This window comes from Hypanus sabinus, chromosome 2 (assembly GCF_030144855.1).
Source record: "Hypanus sabinus isolate sHypSab1 chromosome 2, sHypSab1.hap1, whole genome shotgun sequence".
In the NCBI taxonomy this organism is placed as follows: Eukaryota; Metazoa; Chordata; class Chondrichthyes; order Myliobatiformes; family Dasyatidae; genus Hypanus; species Hypanus sabinus.
Genome location: NC_082707.1, coordinates 22,128,776 through 22,144,758, shown reverse-complemented (window position 1 = coordinate 22,144,758; position 15,983 = coordinate 22,128,776). Strand labels below are relative to the sequence as shown.

General features: G+C 40.5%; 1 protein-coding gene and 1 long non-coding RNA gene across 5 annotated transcripts in view; one reads left to right on the top strand and one right to left on the bottom strand.

Annotated features, from left to right (window-relative positions):
• pfn2a (profilin 2a) overlaps positions 1 to 12,499 on the bottom strand; it is a 48,562-nt gene extending 36,063 nt beyond the window's left edge. Inside the window, exon 1 of the mRNA XM_059993183.1 lies at positions 12,126 to 12,499. Within this exon, the coding sequence (XP_059849166.1) occupies positions 12,126 to 12,257 (132 nt within the window). The 5' untranslated portion in view covers positions 12,258 to 12,499. The remainder of the gene's footprint in view (positions 1 to 12,125) is intronic.
• The window catches only part of LOC132406998 (uncharacterized), a 75,099-nt gene continuing 70,084 nt past the window's right edge, over positions 10,969 to 15,983 (top strand). The window contains exon 1 of one of the 4 annotated variants that reach the window (XR_009516339.1): positions 10,969 to 11,210. This is a non-coding gene — a long non-coding RNA (uncharacterized LOC132406998). Of the gene's footprint in view, positions 11,211 to 11,700; positions 12,044 to 12,653; positions 12,777 to 15,983 lie in introns of those variants that run through there. The other 3 variants (XR_009516333.1, XR_009516336.1, XR_009516340.1) reach the window with 3 other exon arrangements.

Below are 15,983 nucleotides of genomic sequence, written 5' to 3'. Positions count from 1 at the left end.
CACCGCTACATGGTCAGTATTTAATTAAAATGTATTTTATGTTAGTTTGTTAGTTTTTGAAATGTAAATCTAAATTTGAAGATTATGGTGATCTTGTACAATCTAAATAAGATGTTGTGGCGACCCATTTCCTGACACATCCGAACCGGCTCACAATTAGCCAGCGTTCAGGCTAAGGGAGATAGCCTACGGGGGTTTGTGAGTACGTGTCTTTTGCAGCATCCGCGCCCATGGGGGGCGGGTTGAGGGAGGCTTAAAAGCAAGGCTGTTTAGTTCGAATAAAGCTATCTTTGACTGCAGTTTACTGACTGCATGTAGCAACCGCTACGTGTTTTTATCGCTGGCTGTCCAGAGGGGAGGTGCCGAAACGCTTTGTCGCGTGTCTGGAAGAAGTGAAAACTTTCCTGGGCAGCAAAGGGCTCAACTTTCCTGAGCTGGAACAGCCAGAGTGGCTGGAAAAGCTACACTTCATGGTAGACATGACAGCGCACCTGAACACGCTGAACACAGCTCTTCAACGGGGTAAGGACGTACAGCCCTGCACATGTTGGAGGATGTTTTGGCATTCGAGCGCAAGTTGACAGTGCTTGCCAGAGATTTACAGAAAGGCACATTGTCTCACTTCCCCAATTTGAGAGAGTTCAAACAATGTCACGACATGATAAATTCGGAGTATTTACATTCTGCAATCATCGCAATGCAAACATCGTTTGGGAAACGCTTCTGTGAGTTCAGAGAGGAAAAAAACACATTATCCTTCCCGGTCACTCCCCTAAGCATCGATCCATCCCTACTGAATACGACTGCATTGTCAGGTGTGAGTCAACCTGAACAAGTATGATAAATATTTTAATTGCCTATTATTTTACGTATATTCATATGTTTTCATTGTTCAGTGAAATAGTCCTTTTATTTTTCAGGCTGACAGCTGGCTGATGTTATTTTTGATTTGCTGCTGGCGGCAAATTTAAGTTTGGCGTTTTTCATAAATACAAGAAGGACTCAAATAGACGTTGAGTATTTTACTTAAAAGTAACCTTTAACCTAACGTCTTTTTTTCGGAGTTCAAAATGTTTCTGTTGCATGCAGAAATGTAATTTCGTTTTCTCTGCAGGAGTTCATCAATTTCATAAATGCAACACATTATAGTTTGTTTATACATAGCATAAAGGCAAAACAAAACGTTGTATGCGGTGTTATTTCATTTTAAATGTCAAACGGGTTTTGCGGCTCCCAGTGTTTTCTTTTCTGTGGGAAACGGGTCCAAGTGGCTCTTTCAGTGGTAAAGGTTGCTGACCCCTGTGCTAGAGAGTGGCAGCCATTCAATTTTCCAACCCCGCACAAGTGTCACATGTATTAAGGAAGCACGACAAGGCTTTAACAAACGTAAAGTAACTGACGAGATGCTGCGTCAGTCAGTCTTCGTTCAAACTGAGCATGATAATAAACTTGCTCAATCAACTCACGATGCCATTTTCTTAAAAACAAAGGACACCAAGGTCTTCAGAGATGAAGCAAATAATGGGGTCGCCCCATTGCCTTTCAGAGAACCATGCCAGTGCTTGCCAAACAACAAAGAGCAGGCAGTCAAGCGGTTCACACCCTTGCAAAAAACCCTGAAAAGGAAACCTGAGATGCAGCAACGCACCTGATTGACCCACGAGGTACTGCACACACTAATGGCAGAGGTTACAGCCATTATAAATGCACAACCACTCCTACCCATGTCTTCTGACCCGGAAAACCCCTTCATACTCTCGCCATCAATGTTCCTTACGCAGAAGGCGGGAGCTCCCCCTCCACCAGGGGACTTCTCCAATAAGGACCTGTACACAAAGCAATGGAGACAGGTCCAAGCTCTGGCAAATCGGTTCTGGTCTCGTTGGAGACAGGAATATCTACCTCTGTTGCAACACGGAAAAAAGTGGACAGAACCCTGCTCAGGGACAGGCAAACCGCCCGCTACAGCTGGCCAATGGCCAGAATCACTGCTACATTCCCTAGCAGGGACGGACATGTCAGGAAGGTTGAGCTGAAAACTACCGACCAAGGCGATGTGAAAATATACCAAAGGCCTGTTACAGAAGTCATCCTACTTCTACCTAAGGACTGATTAGAGATTAAAGTTTTGTATTATGTTCATTGTGACCTTATGAAGGTCAAGTGGGGAGTGTGCTGCCTTTATGGCAGTTATCTAGTTTATAATATTTTCGCTTAGTAATTCATTTGTTAGCATTCTAGTTAAAGTTAGAGTTAGGATTGTTTAAGTTGTCTGTGAGATATCGCGGCATGCGATGACATCACATCCGGTTTCACCACGTCCTGTGGGAAAATACCGGTTTGGGAAAAACGGAAAGATGGGGGTCGAGACATGTGTGAGCAAGCACCAGCAAAGTTTTCTCTCTACGCACCAGGAACATTGTGAAAGCAATGCTGTGAGTTATGAGATAATTAATATGTTGAATTAAAATGTTAACGCTCATCCCGTTAAAAGTAACGACGGCCGATAATGTTTATGTTTTCGTTAATTAAAGAGTTGCGGATAGTTTGCGTTGAAGTGTATTTAAAGCAGTCAATGGCGTAGGTAGATTCTGACTGTATGCTGCACTTTAATGTAATGTAGTTGTTGTAGTTTTACTTTTGCAAGTATTTACGATGTAATTGTAATATCAAGAAGGAAACAAATGCTATACAAATCTTGTATTGTTTTATCAAGTTTTCACCATACGTCAATGTGAAAGAGTGAACAGTGAACGGTTAATCTTACTGTGATCCTGTCGTTATTGACAAAGGTTTATCTCGGTGTTTAGTTCCACGTTATCTTACACACCAAGCGAGAACACTACAGTATCCTTTATGTTAATTACCAACTTCCTTTCACATTTCATCTTTTCTTTCCTGATGACTTTCTTAGTTTCCTTCTGTAAGTTTTTAAAAAGGTCATCCAGTTCTCATTTTCCCCCACTAATTTTTGCTTCCTTGTACGCCGTCTCTTTTGCTTGTATTTTAGCCTTAACCTCCCCCTTGTTAGCCACATTTGTGCCTTTTTACCACAAAGTGCTGGAGGAACTCATTAGGCTAGGCAGCATCTATGTAAGAGAACAATTTGATGTTTCAGGCGGAGGCCCTTCATCAGGATTGGAGGGAAGAAAAAGATGGGAGTCAGAAGGTTGGGGGGGGGGGGGGGGGGGAAGAGAGAAAGGAGACCAAATCTGCGTCCATCTTTTATTCTCCAATCCTGATGTTCGTTCTCGGCCCAAAACATCAACTATGCTCTTTTCCACGGCCTGCTGAGTTTCTCCAGCATTGTGTGTGTTGCTTGGATTTCCAGCAACTGCAGATTTTCTCTTCCTTGAAATAGAGAAATTTCCTGCTGTCTGGTGTCTTAATCAATGTTTTAACAATAATGAATGACTTAATAGTTGTCATTATTCCCAAGACTTGGTTGGCACCATTCCTAAGGTCACAAATGACTAAACTTCAAAAATATTCCATCAGTTCTGAGGCACACCAAATACCCTCAATATAAAGAAAACTCAACATGTAAATCAACCTCAAAGTTCTGGATTTGCAGTTCAAATTATGAAAATCTAAATAATAAGCAACTTTTCATTCAACCAATTAATCAGAAGTACGAGCTCTGAATCATTTGTTTTCTACACTTTCATAATCTTCAATGTAGCTAAGGCTTAGCTTTTGCACAAGACTTTTTGAAAATCTTAGACAAGTAAATGGAAGGTCATCCAGTCATGGATACAAGACTAATAAAAATGGCCTTTGCATGACGAATCACAAGTTAATAGCTCATTCACCAATTGCAAAATGAAGCAGTGAAGTCAGAGTCTCAATAGCCAAGGTCCCACCCTTTTTAATGCCATGGACCAATATCATTAAGCAAAGGGTCCATGGATCCAGGTTGGAAACAAACGGAAGAGACCAAAGTTAGAGGACAAGCTAGTTACTGAGGTTAGTAACTACAATCTTCTCCCACCTTTCCATTTTAATGGAAACTATCATCACTGCAAGTGTGCAATACTCCTAATACTTATTTAATATAAGCACAGAGTGATTAAAGCCTGAACAAAATTCTCCAATGTGCTATATTCTGGCATACTGGAAAACAGCTGGCACATGTACCCAGCTCTGATGAATAATAAATGCAATTTATTAATAGAATAGTAAATGAAATTCTAATACTTCAGTACAGACACATGCACCTGAAGCAAGGTAGCTGAATATTCCCCTCATGTTCAGAGCACTAGTTTAAAGCTAACACGGGCACCCAATTGAACACTAAAGAACTATTTGCATTGGAAATGTGAGCAAGCCCCTCCAAATCACCTGCAATCTGGTTAGAATCTGCCAACTTCAGTAATGGAAAAATACCATTATGAAGACATGCTATTGGAGCAGTACTAAATTAGTCTTACCTGGTGATTAACATGGGAAGGATTTCCCCCCTTGGTTTCAGCACTTTAAAAACAGCGAAGACCTTGAATTTACCAAATTACCCAACTTCATATTAATATCAAACAATAAGGAAAGATGGAAAATATAAGCCAATCATGCACCCATCTCTACTAATCCATATCAATTTCATCTTAAGTAATTGCCTTTACCACCTCCATAAAGAATGTGCACTAGATTCTAACAAACCTTGATGCAAAAAAATTCCTCAGATCCCCTCTACTCTCCTTAAACTTATGCCCTCTGATCATCATGCAGGACATTTCTATTTACCATCAGAATTTTGTACAATTTTTTCAGGATCTCACCACACCCCCACTTCCACTGCTGCAAAGTAACCAATCCCAGTCTAACTACCTTTTCTTGAACTGAGACAGCATTTTAGGCAGCACCCAGGTGAATTCCACCCAAACACCTCTTGTGAAATCACATCCCATTTAGAGTAGTGACTGGAACCACAAATGCTATTCTAGTTGTGGCATAGCCAATGTTTTATGAAGTGGTACCAAAATCTCCCTACACTTATATTCTATGACCTAGCTAATGAAAGCAAGCAGTCTACATGCCTTCTTTGCAGATTGTGCTGCCAGATTCGGGGATGTTTGTACTGGTACAATGGGGTCCCTTTACTCCCAAGGCACCATCATTCCTGTATGCACATTTTACCCTTCTTTAACTCTTCACCATCAAACCCACTCAACAAACCAAGTTGTACTACCAAACCAATACAATATCTCAATGATGGGCATATTCACAGGAAATGAGCATCACTACAAAGAACTGAATCATCCACTTGCAGTTGGGGTTAGCCACGTTCTTGAACCGCTAGAGTCTGCAGTTGGCACCCTCAATGCTGGAGAAGACTCAGCAATGAGAAAAGGGATAGTGAAGAAGTTCCAAGTTAGGATACTGCAAAACCCTTTGGTGATCATGCTCCCAAGCATCCTCTGCTTTGTCCTTCCAATGGTCGTGCAAGAGTAACTTTGGCAAATAGCGCTACAGCTACACTGACAGGATGGTATTATATTGCTTTATCCAAGCATTGTCCAATATGTTAGAACAATAAATTAGAAACATTTAAGTATTAAAAGGAAAAGTTCTCCTAATCTAAACACATTTCAACTGTAAAGCATACATTAGATTACTTTCACAAATCCAACTGATTGCCCAGCATCTGGCAAGATGCTGTAAGTGACTGAGGTGACATCTTATAAAACTAATGGACACTTCTAAATTTACTACTTCTGAACATGCAATTGATTGCAGCCAGTAATTTCTTTTAAGAACATATCTTTGGGCCAACTGAATGATCTTGAGCTTGTGATGGCCTGGGGGAATTTGGCGTGGATGATATTCTGTGTTGATTCCTAATGGTGGAACACAACCTGCGGTCGGCCCCATTACTCTGCGCCAATTAAAGCATCAAGCAAGACTAAAATAGTGGAAGACGAGAGCAGAAAACAGGTGTTCAGCGACGTCCGCCTGCGTTTGACCGATCTCTCTTGCTGCTGCCAGCCTGTGGAAAGTGCAGGGGGTCTTGGGTCCCATGCCGCCAAGTTCAGAAGCAGCTGTTGCCTGTAACCACTGGACTTCCAGACTGGTTTGCCTCAGCATACCACAGTTGTGGACTCATTTTGAGGACACAGCAGTTCATGGTCTTCGTGTTTTTTGTTTCTTTAAAAAAACTATTTGTGCAGGACACATCAGCACTGAGCCTACTCTGCAGCTGTAGCCATTAGCATAGCACTAAAGATACACTTTTTGGAAACTGCATTAATGTTATTGTTTACTTTTAACTGCAATTTACCCCCCCCCCCCCCCCACTCCCTGGACATTGGATGTTTGATGGTGTAGTTTAAGATTTTTCTTTGAATGAGTTCCATTGTGTTTCTTTGCTTTGTGGCTACCTACTAGAAGACAAATCTGTTGTATGGTGGATACTTTCTTAATAAATGTATGTTGAATTATGATAACTAGGACATGGTATTAAGTGCATCAGAACAGTATGCACTAGACTTTCAATGATCTGTTTCAATGCAAGTGGCAATATTTAATCCCACAAGTCTCAGCAAATGTAACAGACCACATCAGCATGTAACAAGATCCAAGTGATACATAGGTATGGACCAATAAGTGACAATTCATTATAGCCACTCAATTCAACTGAAACAGCCAAACATAAAAGCAAGCCAGTGGCTGGGTAAGCTACACTGAGTGATTCACCTAACACCCTAATGCTCAGTCACCATCTACAAAAGGTAGGTTCATCAGAACTGAATACTCTGCGGTTGCCTGGATAAACTCCAACACAAGCTCATGCCATCCAGGACAAAGAAGCCCATTTGTATGCCAGCTTCCCACTGCATGCAAGGAAGAAATACATGCCCAAATAAAATATTAAAGACAAAATAAGCTTACTTTGCTCAAGCACAAAGAATAAACTAGTCACAATTGTTGAATAGTGAAGCAATTACAGAGAAAGCTGCAAAGTTGTCAGGATAAGTAGACCTACTTAAATCTGAAAGATACTAAAACTGAGCAACACACACAACGCTGGAGGAATTCAGCAGGCTCTGCAGCATCTATGGAAAAGAGTAAAAGTCAACATTTCAGACCAAGGCCCTTCATCAGGACCTGGAAAAATAGATCTGTCTCGATGTAGGGTCTCAGCCCAAAGCATTGATGTTTAGTGCAAGGGTTTTAATAGATTCAGTAGCATACTCCTAAATGACAGAAGGCTCCCCCTTATCAGATCCCTGAAGGCATACAGAAGCAAATACAAAATAACATTGCAAAAACTAGTGCAGATCAGGTCTGATCAGCAGCCAAATCACATGTATGGACCTATATTTTGGTACAAGCCAAGATGGACAGTGCACCTGACCCCTCAGAGCTTAATTGATTACCCTGTATTCCAAAGGAATGATCAAGCACAGAACAGTGTCTAACCAACATCAAGCTACAAGTTCATTCTACACTTCATACTGCAGGCCACAGATTCGGTAGCCCAGAATTCAACTTTTCCACATAGAAGCTATCTATGGACACAGCTCACCAACTGCCACGTTTGGGCCTAAAGCACTCAAAAGCACCTTTGAGCAATCCATTCAGTAGCAATGAAGATATTCTACCCTTAGCCTTCTAAAGTTCTCAATTTTGGACCAATTCCCTCAATTGGAAAACTGTCAAATCCCCATTTAAAAAGGAAAAAAGAAACCACATTAAAAAACCACTGACAAACAATTGGATGAAAAATACTCCATCTATAGTGGTTAACTGATAAGTATTAGCATGGATTTATGATACACCTGAATATAATTCTGCCCAGGTGACTAGACAGGGAAATACCTGGTTTCTTTTATTATATAGACTTACAAAAGATGTTCAGTTATGAGGTTTCTGACTTCAATTGCACTGACTATAAAAAAAGCTAAAAGTGAACGCCTACTCAAATTGGTGGAGCATGACTGGTGACCTCCCTTAAAGATTATGTTTACCATACCCATAGCCATAAAACAGCTAAAATAAATAGGATGGCAAACCTCAGGGTTGTATACAACAAACATACCTTGATAATAAATGTACGTGGAATCTTTGAAGACGTCAAATCCAATTTTGCCCATGACATCAAGATAGATAGCATAGGAAGTACAAAGTAGAAATACTAATTCAAAAGGGAAAGAGTAGAGAAAAAACTCTTGTAGGTTGGAGTCTAGGACTAGTGAAACAAACTGAAAATTGGACCTACATCCTCCTAAAGTATATAGAACACACACACATACAGCAGAAATCTGTAATTCATGCTGTAACCAACATCAACTCAATTTTAAAATTCAAGTCCAAGATACAATCCTGAACCAAAGACAAAGAAATTAATAGTTTATGAATCTGTTCACATCAGGCAAGAGAAGACGGAATAGAAGTTAAAGCAGCTTCTGCATACTTACCCACATCCAGAAAGTTCAAGCAACAGCTAATGATAATTTTACCTGACTCCATTTCCTTCACTTAAAAATATTTAAAAAATTACTTTTGATCCCACTAGCACCTCTCAATCCATCTATAGACGATATGTATGCTTCATTAGTAATCTAATTTGATTTTATAAATACAAAATATCCAGGAGTTGGGTAGAATAAAGGCTGCAGGAGAGCATGTTGTGAAATTTGGACTCTGTACTGTTAAGTTAAGCTAAGCAAATGAGTAAGAACTTGGCAAATCAAACTTCAATATAGGAAAATGTGAGGTCATAAGAGTTCAGAGAAACCAAATGACATTATTCAAATAAAGTAGAGGAATATACGTGTTCCTATGCACCAAACAAAAAGTTAATATGTAGGTGTAAGAAGTAATCAATGTTGCATATTCAATATTAAATTTCATTAAACATAGGTTGGAGCTTAAAAGTATAAGTAATGTAACAACTGTGTTGCTTCAGTTTTAGATTGTTTGAAGTTTATATTACATGCAGGTGGGTGGCAGATCAGGGATAAGCTGAGAGGATACATGTTAAATATAGAAATGAATCAAGTGGGAATGCTCCAAGAGATGATATACATAATGGGCTGAATGGAAACATCAGATCTTAAGAAAATTAACCTATTGAAGTTGCAAGATCAAAAGCTGCAATTATTGCTCAGAGCCTTCAAGAGGGAAATGTGCTAACAGTTAACAACTTTGTTTATTTGTGATGTGTCAAATCAGACGAGTTACTGGCAATACTGCACAAAGATGGCTCGCATCTTGCCGCAAGTAGTGTTAATTTATTTTAGCCATTCTTCCAATTTCTCTTTCTAAAAGTAACAAAGTAGATTTTAAGTTGTAGACAAGCCACTCTTGCTAATTAATGTGTAATTCAACTGAAAAATACCTTTACCTGCAATTTTACCCACCTGAAGATTATACCCAAGCATAGCTTTGAAATGTGCTTGAAGTTCAAACTAGCCACAGCCCTCCTCCCAACATTTCCACCAAAACTTCGAAGGTGAAATAAATATCTTTACAGTTTAAAGGTTTAAAGAACTTATAAATTTAATTCTTCAACCTTAGAACAGTCTGTTTCAGTGCACTGAGAAAAAGCAAAGAGAACTAATTAGGAAAAAACTGGATTTGCATTTGCAGTAAAACACCAGGACCAGTGACAAATACTACCCCAAAAAAAATGCCTGAAGATCTGTAAAACTATTGAAAGATTCAACAGAAATCCTCTTTGCTCACAAATCCTGACTTACCTGAATTTCCATTAGAAAAATAACTGTTTAATTGCTGCCAGTTATAAAACTGCTTCAAAGTTTAAAAATCATTAGACCAGATTTATGAACAGATGTGTTAGTTCAATTGAGTAATCAAGACACTACCTCTGCACTAATATCAATCACCAGTTGTAAAAATGTTGACCATATACTTGAACCAAGTTTAGCAAGCAAAGTGTTGAGAAATTTCAGTTGGAGTAAAATTGTATTCTCAACACAAGCTAAGGTTTAACTTACCAATCATGGTGCAATTACTGGCATTACATCCAACTACATTACCCCAAATATGTAACTCTGCACATCCAGCAGAAACATCCAACAGTTGTGGGTACATCCTTCCAGGATCATGGCACAAATGAGAACATTTGTAATACATACTCAATTGAGAAAACAAAGTGAAGAGTTGGGAATTGTAGCTGAAATATAAAACAAGATGCATTCAAACATCAGTACCAAGCCAAATTGCATCCAAACGGGAATAGTCTGAATGATACCTTCCGGGAGGCAATAATGTTCCACAAGAGCCTGTTTATAAGATTACACAAGGGATATTGCAACCAAAGTTGATGAACACTAGAGATGAAAAGAAAGTACAATTTAAAGAATTCTGTTGAGACTTCACTTAAGTCAGGAAACCTCGACAAGGAAGCTTGGTGGCTCTTTCTTACGGAAGCAAAAAAATACTTAAGTTTTGTGTCAGCATATTTGGTGTGAATCCTTTACTTTCCATAACTGGAATCACTCACAACAACCTTGTTTATTAGAAAACCCCTGGATCATTTAAAATAGCTAGTTCCATAAATTTATACATGCAATTTGTAATTTCAAAATTCAAGACATTAAGATACTTAGAGAAAAATAAACAAATCGAATCTGGGCTTCATTTATTGATTTTCTTTCAAATCAACTTTTTTTGGGGGAGGATAGAAAATTTAAGCCGGTACCCTGGTAAGGAATAGAGCGCCCTCCCACCATAGTTCAACCGAATTGCAGAGTCATGCCTGAAGGGAAAGGGGAAAAGAAGCAGTAGCTTCAGACAAAAACCACAAGAGGAAGTAAATTAGTAACTGCACCAAACTGCAAAGGCAACGACAGCACAAAGACCAAATCCTAGACAGTTTCATTACTCAGCAATCTGTTAGACAGTAATTTCGTACGAGTAAAGATTGGGACTCAGCAGAAAAAAAAGGTTAGGCTCAAATGAACCCCGACTCCCTACATCTCCAACATCAAATATATTTGTATAACAATTTAAATTCAAATTGAAATAAAACCTCTGCGTGCTCCAAGGAAACACTGATATATTACTTAATACAAAAGACTTGCCCCCATAAATGATCGATTTATTCAGACCTGCATGGGTATAATGATTTTTTTTGTAAAATACGCTGAACCAATATAATTTCGCATTGGAGTAGGGAACAAATAAGGACACCGTTTTCCGTCTTTGGTCGACCTTCTGCAGGATTAGGAGCGGCAAAAAACTCAAAGGTAACAATAAAACAAAGTTGGCACATTGGGGAGAAAACAGTATTGCCCGCATAATGAATATTCTGTATTTGAGCAGCTTAAAAGGGAATTAAAAACAGGCGACGATCTTCCGATTGAAGACGGTAGACTGGCCACACACACACACACACACTAGCAAGTTCTCTGGAATTTTCCATCAGGACCGCTAATCTACCGTGCACTGGGAAAGAACAGAGAAAGCCTCCTTGCTGCAAAAAAATTAATGAATAATCCCATTTTCTTCAGCAGGATACATTTAGATAGCGGAAAATAGTAAGACTACCTCCCTCCCCCCCACCAGAGGAAAAGAAAAGGATGTAAATGCAACGAGTGGAGAAACGATTGTTCAATTCGCCTGGACGTGTGGAAACCGGCTGATGGAGTGTGGGGGGGGGGGGGTAGGGAGGGTTTTTGAGCCATATTTTGGGGTGCGAGGCGGGAGTCCAGACTCCGGTTTTTTTTGGGGGGGATACGGGGAGCCGGCGCCATCTTAGAACCACTCGCCGCGGTCGGCGTGATGGCGGCGGGAGTTGGGGGGGGGGGGGCTGTCGGCGACCGCAGACTTCACCCTCCCGTCTCCTTCTCCACCCACTCACTCACCCACCATTAACACCACCAAACCCCCCCCCTTCCTCAACCGCCAACGTGGGGGGGGGGGAATCTCCAGATTTTAACCCACCTGGGTCGGAAAAAAAATCAACCTCGAGGAATTTTTCGTTCAGTTAAAAAAAATTAACGGAAAGAAAACTCGAAGCAAATTACGAAGGAAAGAAGACGTCGAGATACTGAAGTGATTTAATATTTTCTTTATTCAGGTGAGGAGATTCTTTAAAAAAAAACCCGTCAGGTCTGGTCTTTATGGAATGTATTGTTGCCCCCTCCGCCGTTATCTCTTACCGTGACCACCGAGAAGGTGCCTCCGGGCGACGCTGCCCACACGTACTTGGCGTCGGTGTAGCCGATGACGGCGGAGTCCTGGCAATTTCCATCGGCCATCAGGTTATCGACATAACCGTTCCAGCCAGCCATGGTCGCCCTTGTCGCCGCTCTCTCCGCGCACACACAGGCTCACACTCTCTCGTCTGCTTGAATAATAACGGGCAGGGCAGAGCCTCCCAGCCGGCGGATGATGGGGTGGGGAGGTGCGAGTGCGTGAGGTTAATAAAAATAAATGCAAAGTACCTGGGTCAACAAAACAACCAAAAGGGTTTTTTTTTTAAATATATATATTATTTAATAATTTTTTTCCTCCCCACCCCCCTACTTCTTGCAGCCGCCGCTATCTCTGGGTCTGTGGGACGAAGGTGGGCTCGGCCGTCGGTTAAAATGAGCCGAGACAGGAAGGGGGAGTGGGGGAGGTTGGGGGTGGGCAGGAGTGCGGAGCGCGACACCGCGCGGCGTGCACGCACGCAGAGGCACGCGTCGCGGCGACCGGAGGCAGGTGGAGGACGCGGGAGCGCGCGGGGACGGCGGACGCCGGCTGACACTGGCAGCGGCAACTTTCGCTTCTCTCGGAGAGACCGCGGCGCACTTACTGAGACTTCATCGGTATTTCTATCCAAATTATTCCGTCACCAATACTTCGTTACTCTCGTCTAAAACCTTTATTACCACCCCATTCCACATTAACAAAATACGTTAAGAAAAATATTCAGTAATTCTACTTCCTGAAATTGGTATACTATAGGCTTCATGAAGGAGTAAACGTGACAACTTAATTTCTTCCCACTTTCTCATTCTTTCTTGCGGGCAATTTTTGTAATGAAACATTAAGGGTTGATCCAGAAATAAATCAAGCAATTTGTTATTTTACCACAAACATCTGTTAATGTGTCTCATGTATAAAACGTTTATTATTCAAATAGTTGGCACAATAAAACACTATAAAAATACACTATTTTATGGACAGGAGATCCTTTATAACCATTTACTACAATACATTCCTGATGTTAAAACGAAAAAAGAGGATTATAATGCATGGATATTCTAATTAATAGAACTAGCTACAGGCAGTTGAACCAGTAAAGATCTCAATTATTTCTAATTTTATTTTCTGAATTCAGTCAGTTGTGATACATATTGAACTAACAATGATTAATGTACATTAAGCATTTTCAAAAATATTTACAAGTAATTGCAAGAGCCAATCTAATTTTCTACTTTTACATTGCTTATAACAAACAATTATTGCTTTCTACACAATACTCAAAATGTATGTTGCTTAATGACAATTTGGATTTTTGAATGAAAAAAGCTCAGTGCAGGTTAATTGTGTTATTAAGCACTTTAATAAAGTAATTCAGACTTGTTAATCACGTCTCAGAGAATAGACGTAACCTGCAAGAGCAGCAATCATTGCCCTTGAGAAGGTGGTAGTAAGCAGTGCTCTTGAGCCACTGTGGTCACTTGAATGAACGAACTGTCACAGCGCTGGTTGTAGGAAATTCCAGTCTCAGAAACAGCAGCAGCGAGGGATGGGTGACAGACTTCCATGTCTGGAAGTAGGGTAGCCATGAAACTGCTGCCCATGTTCTTCATGACGGTGGAAGTGGTAGGTTTGGGAGATGCTGTCTATGTAACTTAGACAAGTAAATGGGATCCATTTTGTAGATGGTATAAACAAAGTCAACCTTGTCCCAGTGGAGGTGGCAATGAACATCAAGGATGGCTGGTGGTGTGTCTGGCAAGCAAGAATTTTGTCCAGGAATGTGTCAAACTTCCTCAAAGTTGTTAAGAGTTGCACTGAACCAGTTGAGTAGAGAGTATCCCATCATGCATCAGCATTGAGCCTTGTACAGAGCAGCGTGGTAGCATTGCAATTCATGCAATGCTTAACAGCGTTGGCAATCACCAATCGGGGTTCAAGTCCCTCCACTGGCTGTAAGGTGCTTCTACGTTCCCCCTGTGACTATGTGGGCTTCCTCTGGGTGTTCCAGTTTCCTTCCATATTCCATAAACATATCGGTTCGGGTTAGGAGGTTGTGGGTATGCTATGCTGGCAGCAGAAGCACAGCAACACTTGCAAACTATCTATTCTGTATGTGACTTCAAGAAACTGCAGAGAATTGTGGACTCCAATCAGCAAATCACAGGAACTAGCCTCCTCTCCATGGGTTCTGATTACTGTGCACTATCACTGCCTCAGCAAAGCAACCAGCATAATCAAAGACCCCACCTACCCCAAACATTCTTTCTTCTCCCTTATCTCATTTGGCAGTACCACCAACTCAAGGACCCGTTGTAACTCTCTGTTACAAGACCTCTGTAAGCTCTCTGTTGTAAATGGTTCCCAAGGATGATAAGATCAGAATCAGATTTATTATCTGTGAAATTGTGCATGTGCATGTGACGTGAAATTTGACAACTTAGCAGCAGCAGTTCAATGCAATACACAATCTAGCAGAGAGATAAATAAATAAAATAAAACATAATTAATAAACCAGTAAATCAATTACATATACCAAATAGATTATTAAAAATGTGTTCAACTGAAATACTGTATATTAAAGAAGTGAGGTAATGTGCAAAGCTTCAATGTCCATGTAGGAATCAGATGGCAGAGGGGAAGAAGCTGTTCCTGAATCACTGTGTGTCTTCAGGCTTCTGTATCTCCTACCTGATGGGAACAGTGAGAAAGTGCATGCCCTGGGTGCTGGACGTCTTTAATAATGAATGCTGCCTTTCTGAGACACCGCTTCCTAATGATGTCCTGGGTTTTTTGTAGGCTAGTGCCCAACATGGAGCTAACTAGCTTTACAACCATCTGCAGCTTCTTTCGGTCCTGTGCAGTAGCCCCTCCATACCAGACAGTGATGCAGCCTGTCAGAATGCTCTCCACGGTACAACTTTAGAAGTTTTTGAGCATATTTGTTGGACTTCAGACCTCACAATCTACCCTAATATGATCTTCCAGTTTATTGCTTACCTACATTGCACTTTCTCTATATCTATTACAGTGCACTTAATTCTGCATTGTTATTGTTTTACTTTGTTCAACCTCAATACATTGTGTAATGATTTGCACTCACTGAATAGTATGCTAGACAAGCTTTTGATGGTATCTCAGTACATGTGATGATAACAATGCTTTTAATGCCATTTTTTGAATGTGGAAACATTTCCTAATTTTTTTTATATATATGTGAGCTAATCAATGCAAGTGATTACCTGCTTTCCTGGCACGATGGAAATAAATAAATTGTGATGAGTGTAAACTTGAGCATTTTGGGTCCCTTATCTGCAAAAGAATGTGCTGGCATTGGAGAGGGTCCCAACAAGAGACCCTGTGGGAATCTTTGCCACGGAGGACAGTGAAGGCCAAAGTCATTGGTTGATAGGTTCTTAATTAGTAAGGGTGTCAAAAGTTACATGTAGAAGAGGGATAATAAATCTGCCTTGATGGATGGGCTAAAAGGTCTAATTCTGCTCCTATGTCTTATTGCTTTAACAAAAAATAAAAATTGGAACTGCTGGATGGAAATTACATATTACAATATGTTATCTTAACACATGGTGTGAATACATATTCACCTACAATTACTGAATACTGAAATATCCTCCACATTTTGTAAATTAGACATTTGGATAATCTTATTCAAAGACATGCCCTATATTTAATTACATGCCTGTTTTGCAGTATTCTGCATGTACTTTTCAGCAATGACCTGATAGAGGTACCTGTATACAAGGTCATGAGGGGCATAGACAGGGTGATATCAGATAAGCTTTACCCCAGGGAGTGGATGCTAAAATCAA